This window comes from Octodon degus, unplaced genomic scaffold (assembly GCF_000260255.1).
Source record: "Octodon degus isolate 3935 unplaced genomic scaffold, OctDeg1.0 scaffold00001, whole genome shotgun sequence".
Classification (NCBI taxonomy): Eukaryota; Metazoa; Chordata; class Mammalia; order Rodentia; family Octodontidae; genus Octodon; species Octodon degus.
The window spans coordinates 792,671-806,740 of NW_004524577.1; the positions used below are offsets into that span (position 1 = coordinate 792,671).

At 43.6% G+C, this 14,070-nt stretch overlaps 1 protein-coding gene across 1 annotated transcript in view; it reads left to right on the forward strand.

Annotated features, from left to right (window-relative positions):
- Window positions 1–14,070, forward strand: part of LOC101576799 (cytochrome b-c1 complex subunit 2, mitochondrial) — a 46,157-nt gene that overhangs the window by 17,086 nt on the left and 15,001 nt on the right. The window contains exons 5-8 of the mRNA XM_023703284.1: window positions 5,929–5,985; window positions 6,194–6,318; window positions 8,415–8,512; window positions 13,306–13,326. Coding sequence (XP_023559052.1) covers window positions 5,929–5,985; window positions 6,194–6,318; window positions 8,415–8,512; window positions 13,306–13,326 — 301 coding nt within the window. The remainder of the gene's footprint in view (window positions 1–5,928; window positions 5,986–6,193; window positions 6,319–8,414; window positions 8,513–13,305; window positions 13,327–14,070) is intronic.

Here is a 14,070-nt window from a genome sequence, read left to right on the forward strand (position 1 = left end):
GGACTGCTTTCATTGTGTTCCGTAAGTTCTAGTATGTCATACTGACATCTTCATTTGATTACAGATACTGTTTAATTTTTTCTTTCTAATTTCTTACTGTTTAATTTCATCTGTCACCTATTCAGGAGGATGTTGTTTGATTTTGATGTGTTCATGAAGTTTTTTGGTTTCAAATGCTATTGATTACCATTTTCATTGCACTATGCCAGATACTATCCATGGGATAATTTCCCTTGCATTTCCTTATGTGTGTTCTTCAGGCTACTCTGTGATCTACTGTAGGAAAGTCACATGTACGGCTGAGAAAAATGTGTATTCTAATGTTGTGGAGTGGAACACTATAGACATTGACTAAGTCCATTTGTTCACAGATTTGATTCAGTTCTCGTGTTTCTTTGTTGATTTTTGTTTAGTTGATCTGCTTGTCGAACTAGGGTATTATGGTCCTTCCCTCACTACGATTGTGTTAGTGCTTATTTGATTTTTCATGTCTATTATTTGATTTGTGTAGTTGAGTACACCAGTATTTGGTGCATATGTAAGTATTATCTCTTCTTGGAGTTTTCCCTTTCTAAGTATGCAGTGACTTTATCTCTCTTGATCAGTCTTGGCTTGAAGTTCACATTATCTACAAATAGAAGAGCTACCTCTGCTTTTTACTGGGTTCCTGTTGCATGGAACATTGTTTTCCATCCTTTGACTTTCCATCCTTTGAATTTCTTTTTGAGTTAAATGTGTTTCTTATATGCTAGATATTGTAAGATCTTGATTTTCGATCCATTTTGCCAGTCTGGTTTTTTAATTGGTGATTTGAGACCATTAACATTAATGGTTATAGCTGATACATATTGGCTTATCCTTCTCAAGCTATTTTCCTCTTGTCGATACCCAACTTTTCCCTTCTATTTAATTGCTTGCCCTGCCTGGTGGCTTCTTTTTGTTGGTGTTCTTGGAATTGTGGGCTTCATTATTTCTTTCTAAAATATCCTTCAGAGCACTCTGGAGAACTGGTTTGGAGCTCATGAATTTCTTGAGTTCTTTGTTACCAAAGTAACATATTTCTACATTGATTTTGAAAGATAGTTTTACACGGTACATCAGTCTGGTTTGGAGGTTGTTTTCTTTCAAGGCTTAAAATACTTTTCTCCAAGCTCTTCTTATCTGAAGGTTAGTGTTAAGATGTCTGCTGTGATTCTAGTGAGTTTCCCCTTCTTTTCTCTGGCCACTTTTAATATTCTATTCTTGTGCAGAATTTCTGAAATCTTGATTATGATACACCTTGGTGTAGATTTATTTTGGTCGTGGTTATTTGGAGCTCTGCATGCCTCACTCACTTGTAATGTCAGTATCCATGTCAGGGAAGTTTTCTGCCATTACTTCTGTGAAGAGTGTTTTGTGGCATTGGTGCCATCTCTGTCTTTCTCATGACTTTGATCAGTCATATTATTTTATGCTTCATCTTGCAGCTGTTCGGTTGATTTTTCATAGTCCCTTATTATATCTAAGATACTTTCTTTTTGTGGTCACTAGCCACAGTCCTGCTTCTAGATCTCATATTCTGTCTTCACCTTCATTTAACCTGTTGCATGTACCCGCAATGGAATTTTTAATCTCCTGTGTATTTGTTTAGCTCTATTTCATAGCTTCCATTTCTGTCATGTTGGGTATTTATGGCTTCCATAATTTTCCTAAGCTCTTTTCCCCCCTTCAGTATCTACTCTAGATTCATTGGGTATGTCTCTCATTTTGATCACCTTTTTTTTAACTAGAGATTATTATTTCTTTTTTTTTCCGCCCCATGTATTTTAGGAAAGGGTCTACAGGGTGTTCAGGGTCTCACTGCTAGATCAGACTCGTAGTGATCCGCTTGTTTACAGCCTCCCAAGAGCTGGAATTACAGGTGCACGCCACCATGCCCAGTCTCAATCGCCATCTCAGCGCACCCCAGGGGTAGGAACAGCACGGCAGGCCTGGGAATCGAACCCCGGCCCCTGTGAATCCACTGAGGTATATTTGACTGGCCCGAGATTATTTTTTCTATAAGCATCTCCTTTTATTTTTTCACTTCTGCTGCTATTATTTTAGAAATTTCCGGGGCTGGAGAGATGGCTCAGTGGTCTAAAGCACCTACTTGGAACAAACTAAGCTTAGCAAAGCACAGGGACCGCGGTTCGATCCCCCAGCACCACATGCCAGCCAGCCGCGCCCCCTGGTGGGCTGAGTTGGCCACACACACACACACACACACAATAAATAAATGTCACACACACACACACACACACAATAAATAAATGTAAAAAAAAAAATTCTTTAAAAAAAAAAGAAATTTCCAGAATGTGGTTTCTGATTTCTTGTATCCCATTGTGCTCTGGACTTGTCCTGGGTAGGCTGGAGTTCTAGAGTTTCATTTATGTTTGTATCTTGTCATTTTCTATTTTCTATTTTATTTTCTGTGTTGATGCTTGCTGATTTCTTATGGTAGATGGCTTTATCAGTAGTGTCAAGGCTTCCTCAGAAAATGTCTGTCTTGGTGAATTTTCTGTCATTCCTGAGACAAAACACTTGACTCCCAAAATTCAAGAATGGGGAGGTTTGTTTATCTCATGGTTTGTGGCTATTTCAGTCCATATTCAGCTGGCTCTGAGGAAGGGTGGTACATGGCAGAGGGCAGCAGTTCATGGAGGCAGAAAACAGCAAAAGCAACAAGAGCAAAAGGGAGGGGCAGCCGAGAGCAAACCTCTCTGCCTCCCTTGTATTGTGTGCAGGCCTCCCCTTGTATCCCAGCATTGAACCATGAGTCAGTCAGAAACCCTAGAAGCCCACCACAGACTGCACAAGGCTTTGGGGGGCCCTCAGACAGGAACCATGATAGTGTCTATTGTTTAGAGATGCTTTCAGGTGTGGGTGGCTCTTGGTCTTCTCGTCTGCCCCAAGTGTCTGCTGTTCCAGCTTATTAACGAGATATTACTAGCTATCTCAGCACACAATTCTGACTGGTGATTGTTGTGACCTCAGACAGTCACAATACTGTTACACAAGGGAGAGCAGTTGGTCTCACTTGGTACGTCCTGGCTGAAGTAGTACCGTTAGCAAACGTCAGAAACAGTCTGGAAACTCATCGGGGGCACCTCTTAATTGAGTGCTTCTAACCATAGGGTTAAAAGTAGTTCTTTAACAAAACCAGACACAGTTCAGGAATTTGTATGCAGTGAAATTTCCCCCAGCAGAGTGATTTTACCCTGTGATGGAGAAATTTAGAAGGACAAAAGAGAGATAAATGCAAAGAAATAAAGGTCAGACAAAGCTGGAGGACAAAAGATGATCACTCAAGCTTTGGAAAACTGGAAAAGAGGGTGGGAGAGAAAAAAAGGAGAAAGCAAATGATTACTGAAACAAACAGGAAAGACTAGAGGCAGTGTACCTTTACATGAAAATGTCGTAAGATCAAGAGAGATAGTTGAAAGAAAAAAAGATGACTAGAACAAAGATACATGCATATTGAGGAGGACAGGAGAGGGAGCAGGGAAAACACATTTGTCTATGTAAGCAGGATGCTTTAGACAGCTGTACTGTGTGCTTCTGCTGGTCTATGGAAAGAAGCAGTTAATGCTTTAATTTCTTTTGTCTCCTTTTCTCAATTGTTTCTACCTTTTTTCTTCTTAATTTCTTACATGTTTCTTTTTTTTCCTCTCTACTTACAATTTTACATGCATATATCTGGTAATACGAGTAACTGGTTGGAAAACAACACTGTATTACAGCAAATACTGTGAAATTCACATTTGTTAAGTGAAAATCTGTATCACTTGTAATTTTTTTCTGTCCTCTTTAAAAATTAAAAGATATATATGTGTGTATAATATGTATGTGTGCATAAACCCCAAAAAGCGAAACAACAGTAAAACCAGTAAACAAAAAAGGAAAATGATACACACAAGCAGGGAAAAAAGAAGAAAAAGTTGCTCTGGTGCCCACCGTTCAGTGGCGGTGTCCAGTTCAGAGGCCACCAAGCCTGCAGAGGGGTTAGTGCGAGATGGAGGAGCTACAGCCACAGCCAGTCTTTGGCCTGTAGGTTTCTGTGTGGCCCACTGCATCTCTTTACTACGCTGTTGGTCTGCGTTGTACTCCTAGTGGCTGTGCCGCCCTCAGACAGGAACCTTCCTGCCCAAGGCTGCTCCTAGTCCTTCATGCAGCCGGGCCTCCTGGACTTCGCACTACCCGCTCCATCCACACCTCCTGGCTCCTCTCACGCGCTGCCTTCCTGTCCCTCCGTGGTGGTCCCAAGTTGGAGGGCTGCTGACCTCCCAGCCCCAGGGTGCTTGCGCCACTGGTCACAGAGTAGAAGAGTGCTAATTTCCCATTGCTTGTCCCCTGTGCTGCAGGTCCCGGTCATGTCCCGTGGTCCAAGTCCCCTGTGCTGATTGTAGGGCAATGGGTCCTGTTGTTTTGCTACCAGTCCTGTACCAGGGCTGGACCTAACCTTGTTGTTGCTAGAGCTTCCAGTTAGCAACTATGTTGTACAATAGCGAGGCAAAAACCAGAACAAAACAAAAGGCAGCCTGCTGAGGAGGGAGCAGCCGCTTTGCCAGTGTGTGCCAGTGACACTGCCGGCTGCAGTGCCCTCTGTGTGCAGGAACTCAAAAGAGATGCGGGGCCTCATGTTGCAGATTGATCCTGTGTGGTTTGAGTTTGCCACACATTTGCACTCTGTTTTAGGGAACTTCCTGGAAATGGCAGTTCCTGCTGCAGTCCCACCAGTGGTAAACCCACAGGCAGCCCTGTGAGCTGTATTTTCAGTCCTGTGCCTGTTTCATTCAAGCCGCAGGTCTATTTCAGATTGATTTTTGACATCAGGATGTATGTCCCTGCCTTGCAGTTACCTGTGTTTTTAGATGATATTCTTTGAGACACTCCAGTGGGGCACCTTTATTCAGCCATGATCAGTCTTCATATAGAGTAGAAACCATGTAGCAGTTAAGGAATGAACCAGATCTGTATATCCACATGGTGAAATGAAAAGACAGTGTTCATGATTGTGGCTTCTAAAGTGTAAACAAATGAGGATATTGGGCTAAGAAAGGTACAAAGGCATCTTCAGTTGCTTTGTCTCCTGGGCACTACCAGCCACAAACTTTGAGTCCTCCCCTCTCAGCCTCCTAAGTAGCTGGGATTACAGGTATGTACCACCACACCCAATGTTGCCATTTTAAAAGTAGTAGTAAAATATACATGAAGCTTAACATTTTAAAGTTCTAGAGTATTAGGCAACACTTAGCAGTCGTTGGCACCATCTGATTCTTACCCAGGTAAAATTCTGCCTGTTAAGCAGCAGTGTCCTGTTCTCTGCCATTCCCTGAGCCCTACAACCACTGCTCTACTTTACGTCTTGATTTTGGCTGTTTAGATTCTTCATACAAGAGTAATGGTGTGATCATATAATATTAGTTCTTTCGTAACTTGTTTCACATGGTATAAGATCCTCAGCTTCCTCCATATTATAGCCTAAGCCAGTATTTCATTCCTTTTTAAGGTTGATTTTCATTATTAAATATCCTAATATTTTTAAGTTTTGGTTGATGATCACAATTTATGTGTTTAGTACAGGGTCTCACTCTACAGATCAGACTCGTAGTGATCCTCTTGTCTTCAGCCCCTCAAGTGCTGGGATTACAAGCACGTGGCACTACGCCCAGTCTCAATTTCTGCCTCAGCACGCCCTGGGAGCACACTGGGGATCGAGCCCCAGTCCCTGTGTCTGCCTAAGCAGGTGCTTTAGTCCACGGAGCTGTTTGGCCTGATCATACATTATTATAGGCACTTTTCAATAGTACTTCAGAAACTTTCCAAAGGAGTTGGCTGATCTAGTACGATACAAGGAAAACCTTACTCTTCGATTCACATAATTAGTGTAATTTATTTCCATTTCAGTGTGACTGCAACGAGGGAGAGCATGGCATACACCGTGGAGGGCCTGCGGGACGACGTGTGCGTACCCACGTGTGTCGGGGTTGTCTTCTGCAGGGACACTGAGCTGCTCGGTTCACGTTTACTATGTTGGCATGACCTGTCAGTTGCGTTTGTGTCACTGCTCACAGCCTCTGCACGGAGCTTTGCTTGGCATAGGGTAGAAAGCATTACAGGGCGGAGAGCCTTGGCTGTCGACCCATAACCCTTGCTGTGATATTTTCCACAGTGAGATCTTAATGGAGTTCCTGCTAAACGTGACCACAGCACCAGAATTCCGTCGTTGGGAAGTAGCTGATCTTCAGCCACAGCTAAGAGTTGACAAAGCCGTGGCTTTTCAGAACCCACAAACTCGTGAGTGCATTTTCAGATTAGCCGGTTTCTAGGGTTCCTGCTTTTTGAGGTTATTATACAGAGAAAATTGTCGTTAAAGTGTTTTCCTACCTGAGATTGAAAATACCTTTTCCAGAAATTTGGTCAATTACTTCAGCTTACTTGTTCATTTATTTGTGTATTTATTTTGATACCAGAAATTGAAGTGCTTGTGCCCCCCAGCGCTGTTCTTTTATGTCTAAGTACTTTTTTTGTTATCTTTCATATTTCATGATAAATAAATTGATTATAGCATGCTAGATGATTTTTCCTGTTTTCCTCTTTTTTTAATGCAATAATTGTTTTGCTTACACCAAACCCGGCAATAGTTTGTTTTTTACTGTCTCTGTTATTACTTACTATTATATATTGCTGTTGTTTAATCAGCTCCCATTAATTGAGTTTCCAGAACTCTGTAAACAAGCACTGCTAACTCTTAGAAGTTGCACATCTTCTGGTGAGAGCAGAAAGGGTAGGAGGACGTGCTGTAGGAGCCCAGCCTGGCATGTGCTTTCCGGAGAAGGCAGGCCTGCTGGTAAAGTGTCGGGTGCCTGGAACCTGTAAGACTTAAGGCTTTACCCTTGCAGCTCACTCCACCTCCCCTGAGGCCCTTGCTGCACTTCTGCTGTGCTGCTCTTGCGATACATCATTGCATAATGTTGTCCTCTCAACGTGTTGAGGGACATAGATACATTTTATCTGTATCTGTGAAAGCACAGTGCCTGCCATAGGGAAGCTGCCCCACCAGTGAACACCTGCAGGAAATACAGCTACAGTGAAGGCACCAAGGGCCACTCGGAGCCGGGTCCCAGGGAGGCGTGACCCTGGTCAGTGCTGCTACCTGCCCCCATAAGCTAGTAATGGCATCCAGGACTGACACTTCCATAGCTCCCTGTGTCCTGATAATGCTCTCGTTACCTAGAGAGAGTGTGAGGTAAGTAAAATTCAGATTAAGCTGGGTTGGGCTGGTGAGATGGCTCAGTGGTCTAAAGCACCTACTCAGAACAAGCTTAGAAAAACACAGAGACCTCGGTTCAATCCCCCACCACCACATGCCAGCCAGCCCTGCCCCCAGGTGGGCTGAGCTGGCCACACACACAGAAAGAAAGAAAGAAAGAAAGAAAGAAAGAAAGAAAGAAAGAAAGAAAAAGATTAAGCTGGGTTGGCAGTGCAGCCCTGCAATCCCAGCCCTCAGGAGACTGAGACTAAGGCAGGAGGATCACCATAAGCTGAAGGCCAGTGTGGGCTACACAATGCACTCAGGACGAGCGTAAAACTTCACAGCAAGACCCTGTCTCAAAAAAAATAAATAAATAAAATTCAGATTAAATGACTTGCATGAGGTTACATGGCAAGGTGGTGGCAGAACCAGAACTAGATTCAGACTCTGCAGCCTAGTCCTCACACTGTCGAGATAAGGCCAGGTGGAAGTGTCTAGGTGGGTTTTGTCAAGGCGTATATATAATCTCTTTTCCTTAGCACATTCGACTGGCAGCATTTTAGAAGTTACTAGAAGTAAATCCCATAAATTGAGAACTTGAGCCAGGAATTCAAGTGCAGCCTGGACCACATAGTGAGTTCAAGACCAGCCTGAACTGTATAGTCAGATCCTGTCTGAACTGAAAGAGGGGCTGGTGAGATGGCTCAGTGGTCTAAAGCACCTACTTAGAACAAGCTTAGCAAAGCACAGGGACCGCGGTTCAATCCCCCAGCACCACATGCCAGCCAGCCCCGCCTCCTGGTGGGCTGAGCTGGCCACACACACAAAGAGAGAGAGAGAAAGGTAGCCTTTAAAAAAAAAAAACTGAAAGAAAAAAAGGAGGGGCCAGGGAGGTAGCCCAGGGCACAAGCGCATGCCTGGTAAGTGCAAGGTCCAGAGTTTGATTGCTAGTATCAAAGAAAAAAGTTCCTGCTAGTAAAGTGTTAATAAATGTAAGTCCTAAAAAAAATAATATCAGTTCTCTTACTACTTGAACACCAAATTTGTGTAGGCAGACTTGTTACTCTCAGTTTTAAAACTATCATTATGGTCTTTACTTAAACTACAATTCAGTAATTATTTCTTTTCTTTTGAATAGGTGTCATTGAAAATTTGCATGCTGTTGCTTACCGGAATGCCTTGGCTAATCCCTTATATTGTCCTGACTATAGAATTGGCAAAGTGACATCAGAGGAGGTAACTGGTAAAACGTACTCATCTAAACATTAAATTGAGTAGTCATCTACCATTCCAAGATGTTTACTGATTTTTCTTCCTCTAACTTTAAGAAATTCAACTTGCTTCATTTTTCCTGTGAACTTCCTTTTTAACTAAAATTTTTAAGAAAAGTTCAACAAGCTGAGTGTGCTGTGCGTGCCTGTGACACAAAAGCCGAGGGAGACCATCCCTGCCAGTGTGAAGCCAGCCTAAGCTGTCTGGCAAAACTGTCTCAAAAAGCAAAACAAAACAAAACAGTTTTGATAAAAAGAGATATGCACAACAACAAAATCTCACCTATAGGTAGTGTATCTTTTGTATGCCCTTTTCTGTGTATGTGTATCTTTTTAATAAAAACTATTTTTTCTTTTTTTTTTTTAACATATTTAGTACAGGGTCTCACTACATAGATTGGACTCATAGTGATTATCCTGTTATCAGTCTCCCAAGTGCTGAGATTACAGGCTCATGCCACCACGCCTAGTCTCAACCCCCATTTCAGCATGCCCCAGGGGCGGGGCCAGTTCGGCATGCTGGGGATTGAACTTTGACCTCTGTGCTTTGCCTAAGCAGGCGCTAAAACAGTATTTAAGTTTTTAAATACCATAGTAAATCCTTTAACCAAAAATGTTTGGTCTGAGTATGTCTGGTGCTCGCTCAACGCTGCCGACCTTGCAAGTGCACCAGCCACACTGCGTGGTGCAGATTTATCGCACATCAAGCCCTGGGGTGCTGCAGAACTGCATCCAAGGGGAACAACCCACTCGGGCACCCCTCCTATCCTTCTCTTGGACAGGAGCTTTCTTTTTCTCAATAAATATATTCTGCTCATAACCTCAAAAAAAAAACCAAAAAACTGCATCCAAGGCAGGAAACACTGCATGTTAGATTACTGGTGTAGATTTGTGCATGTAGTTCTAGCTGCCTACTTCTACTATCCACACACACCCCCAAAAAGTTTATCAAATGACATTAAGAAGAAAATTAACTTTCTCCTTGGCGGCCTGCAGAAACCACAGGGAGCAGGTGGGATAGCAGAGGGCATGGTGGGCGGTGCGGCAGGGCTCTTCGCCGAGCAGGTGCAGACGTTCAGCAGGGCTCAGGAGAAGGTACTGCGAAAGTTGGGGAAAACTGTAGAAACCATAGATGAACAATTTGAACAAAGTGCTGGTGACGTCTGCCAACAACAGACAGGAGGCCATGAGCTGTACCAGGACTTGACGAACTTCCTTAGTGCAGTCAGAGCGATACATGAAAGTTCCAGGAGAGTGTCAGGAGAATCTACAGCAGCGAGTGGGATGGGCACAAGGAGCTGAAGGCCATCATGGGGTATACTGATCTCCTTTGGGAAGACTGTGACGAGAAACTGGCTGACCGGGCTTTGAGGACCATGAGAAACTGTGTGGCTCAGTTCAGTGAGATGGAGTGAATTGCCAAGCAGGGTTGGAAACTTGTGGACTATGACAGTGCCCGACACCACCTGGAGGCAGTGCAGAATGCTAAGAAGAAAGGTGAGGCCAAGACTGCCAAGCAGAGGAAGAGTTCAACAAAGCCCAGCTTGTATTTATAGATCTAAACTGGGAGCTGTTGAGGAACTGCCTGTTCTTTGTAACAGTTGTATTGGCTGTTATGTGACCGTCTTCCAAAATATTTCCTTATTTATTTATTTATTTATTGGTAGAACCAGGGATTGAACTCGGGCCCTTGCACTTGCCAAGCAAGCGCTTATTCTACTGAGCTATCTTCCCAGTCTTGCTTTTTTATTTTTTTAATATTTCCAACTTGAAGCATATTTTCTACAGAGAGATGAGCAAGCTCAACCATAGTCTCTACGAGGTAATAAGTAAACTGGAGTAAAGCATTCCCACAAAGTCTTTGTGATGAAGGGAATGCAAAGCAGTGGCAGGTGTTCTTTAGTCCTCTCTTCCCCAGTTCAAATATCAACCAGCTCCAGTCCCTCTGCACTTTCCCTGACGAGTGAGAATGAAGCAACTGAGGAAGAGCTGACACCTGATGCAGCCCAGAGAGAAAGCCATTCTGAGATTCAAGAAGAGTATTTAAAAGATGAGGGAATGGAAGAGGGTGGGTCTGAAGCAAGCTCCTCCCAGGAGGAAGAGCCTCTGCCAGCCTGCAGTGGCCCAGCCCTCTCCCACCACTGAGGCTAACAAGTCCCAGGAGGAAGCTCTCCCTTTCTCCCCAGCTCTTTCACCAGGGAGCTCTGACCCCTTCAGAGCAGGCTCCCTCCCTCCCAGAGGTAACCCTCTGAGCCCGGGCCTCAGACGAAGGATCTGTGCAGGGGACCTCAGTGCCCTCTAGTAGGCCTCTTCCTCCCAGAGCCCCTCCAAGCCCCAGGGCCCTCTTAGAGACTGGGACTCCCAAGTCCTGGGGCCTCCTTAGAGGCAAGTCCTGATCCAGAGCCACTGGAGAAGCCACTGCAGTCTCCTGAGGCCAGAGAAAAGCAAGACACCCCTGAACAGAACCCAGAAGAATTTTGCACTTCCTCCAACTTGCATGCTTCTCAGGGTTTTGCAGAGCCTGAGATTGGAAGAAAATGGAAGAAGAAGAAAAGAACAGTAAACTTAGCTCAGCTGACTCTTCTGAGGGCCATGGTGATCAGCTTCATTTCCCTGTGGTCCTAGGACAAAAAGGTGTAACACCTGAGCCTCCAGAAGAGGTTTCTGCAAATCAGAATGTAGAAGTCTGAAGAGGAACTGGCAAGACCGCCTCTGCACACATCTACCCAGAGAAGCTTCCCAGCCGGAGGGGATAAATGCAAGGGGCACAGAATCAGCATCCCCACCTGGCTTCTCGGGGTACAAATGCTGGAAGTCCCTAAAGACGTGGCATTAATGGTGGCTGAGGAGCAGTCTTACGGGAGGGGTGGAGGGAGGCAGGCTTGGAGAGAATGATTAGACTCAGGAAATACTTTAATTCAGGTTTTAGTATCAGCAATGAGACTTTTATATAATAAAATACATCATAAGGACTATAAAAAACAAAGGTACCTATAGACACAAACACTTGTCCACAGAGACACAAAGCCACACATACTCAGAAGATTGTCAACAGATCTTTCACTTTGCAAGGCTGGAAGGCTAAAGAACAAATGTTCAGATTGTTAAAGTATGGTTTTGACTAAAAAAAAAAAAAGAAAAAGAAAAGAAAATTAATATTCTCAACACATTAAAAATTAAACTTTTAATCCCATTTCATTACTGGCTAGCTGCTACCAAAAACCAAGCGATATCCCTTTCTCATTTGACTTAACACCTTCCACTCCTAAAGGTCCTCTTACTCAGAATGATTAATCATATGATCCAGCTTGAACTGGCAACATTCTTCCTAAGACTGGTCTATAATGAGTTTTAAAAGTTTTCAGAAATTTCATCTTTGCAAGGAATGGTTGTTGAGGTAGCCAAAAATAATGGCTTAGCAAAACCTTTATCAGCAAGGCTATTATAGCTTTGATTTTTAATAGTGAAGAAAACCAAGTTAATGTCCAACATTAGATGAGTAAAGTAACTTACTCAGTAACTGTAGCACTGGGTGTGGTGACCACCCTATAACCCTAGCACCCAGGACGCTGAGGCAGGACTGTCATGAGTTCAAGGCGCCTGTGCTGCACAGTGAGTTCAGAACCAGTTTGAACTACTTTGTGAGACTGTCTCACAATAACAGAAAACCTGTAGAAGCCAGACTAGTCAGCCGTTGTACGGTATTACTGATACTGCAAGGTTTCTGCAGGGTATTGCCAAGTAAAGTGCTGTACTGCCTGCCAGAGGGCCCTGTATGGGTTTTTCTGAGCGTTGAACCCAGGGCCTTGGCACTGACCTGCAGTGCCACCTGATTTTTAAATTTATTTTGAGACAAGGTTTCACTAAGTTGCTGAGCCTGTTGCATCAGCCTCCCGTTTTTGGGTGATCCTATGTATACCACCATGCCTACATGGAAAGCCCCCAATTTTAAGAAAGTGTCAGGCACAAATACCAAGTTTTAACCATGATAAGCTGATTCTTTCAAAGTTACTAATTTTTTTTAAATGTCTCCCCAGACTAAAGGAAATTTTAAAGAAATTGGTAATGGATCCTTCAGGCCTCAGTATAAAGAAGTGCCTGTAGGATGGAAGCCTGACTCTCCAGAGGCTCTCCATAGAGAGCTGCCCTGCAGAGCCGGGCGTGGTGGTGCGCACCTGTGATCCCAGCCCTGGGAGGCTGAGTTTCCAGAGGCACTGCATAGAGAGCTGCGTGCAGAGCCAGGCATTCTGGTGCCCACCTGTGATCCCAGAATGAAAGCCTGACTCTCCAGAGGCACTGCATAGAGAGCTGCCATGCAGAGCCGGGCGTGGTGGTGCGCACCTGTGATCCCAGCCCTGGGAGGCTGAGGTCCCCAAGAGTTCGAGGCCAGCCTGGCTATGTAGTGAGTTCAAGGCCAGCGAATTACATAGCAGGACACTAGCTCAAAAAAAAGATAAGTGCCATTCATTTTAGAGCATAACTTCTGATATACTGATTAAAAGTTTAAAGTTTATTTCATCACTTCAGTCAGTTTGTCCTGGCCTGTCTTTTTCCTTCCCCAGGGCACTTTTCTGTAAATGAATGCACTTAATGCCATGGACATGGGTCTGCTTGTGTGCTGCAGATGTCTGCAGTGTGTGTTTCCGTGTATACTGAACATGGAATATTTATATTACAGCTTATGTTACGGTAAATGTTATATATGTAGTAAGTACACAGTGTGTATTACTTTGTTTCTAAAAATAGGTTTTTTCTTAGCTCCAAGAACCACGTTTCTGGGCCTAGATGGAGTAGTCATATTTTTGAGAATATGTTTCAGCTCTGTTTCTGAATATTAAGCCTAAGGTAATAGGATAAACCATGGTTGGCTTCAGAGATAGGCAAGAAGGGTACATAGTGCTAACAGCTTTACTAGACCTGCCATAGGCTGTTTGTAATTTAAATACATAACTGGATAAAAACAAATCTCATTTGCTACTTGAACCACATAATAATAAAAATCATAAGTTCATTCCCATTTTTAAAAGTTTAATTAACATAATTTTTTTAATGTATGTAGTACAAGGTCTACAGGATGTCACTGCACAGATCGGACTCATGCTGGACCTCCTGGTTGCAGCCTCCCAAGCGCTGGGATTATAGGCTTGTGCCACTGTGTGCCAGTCTCAATCCTCATCTCTGTGCGCCCCAGGGGCAGGGCTGCCACAGGATGGGGATTAAACCCTGGTCCTCTAGGGCTAGCCTAAGCAGGCACTTTAGTCGGCCGAGCTATCTGGCCGGCCCTGAGTTAACATATAATTTTAATTCCTTTTTTAACTAATGCCTTCATAGAGATGTGATTCACATACTGCACATACTATTTAAAAAGCATTTAGCGTTGTATACCCATGACTATGATTAAGTTCTTTTTTATAATAAAATTGAGGAGTAATTCAGCAGTAATTAGTCCCTGATTTTTCAATATAGCAGCATTGAAGCTTGGATAATTATTTTCTGTCAAACTGCTTTTGTCTTCTTTGGATT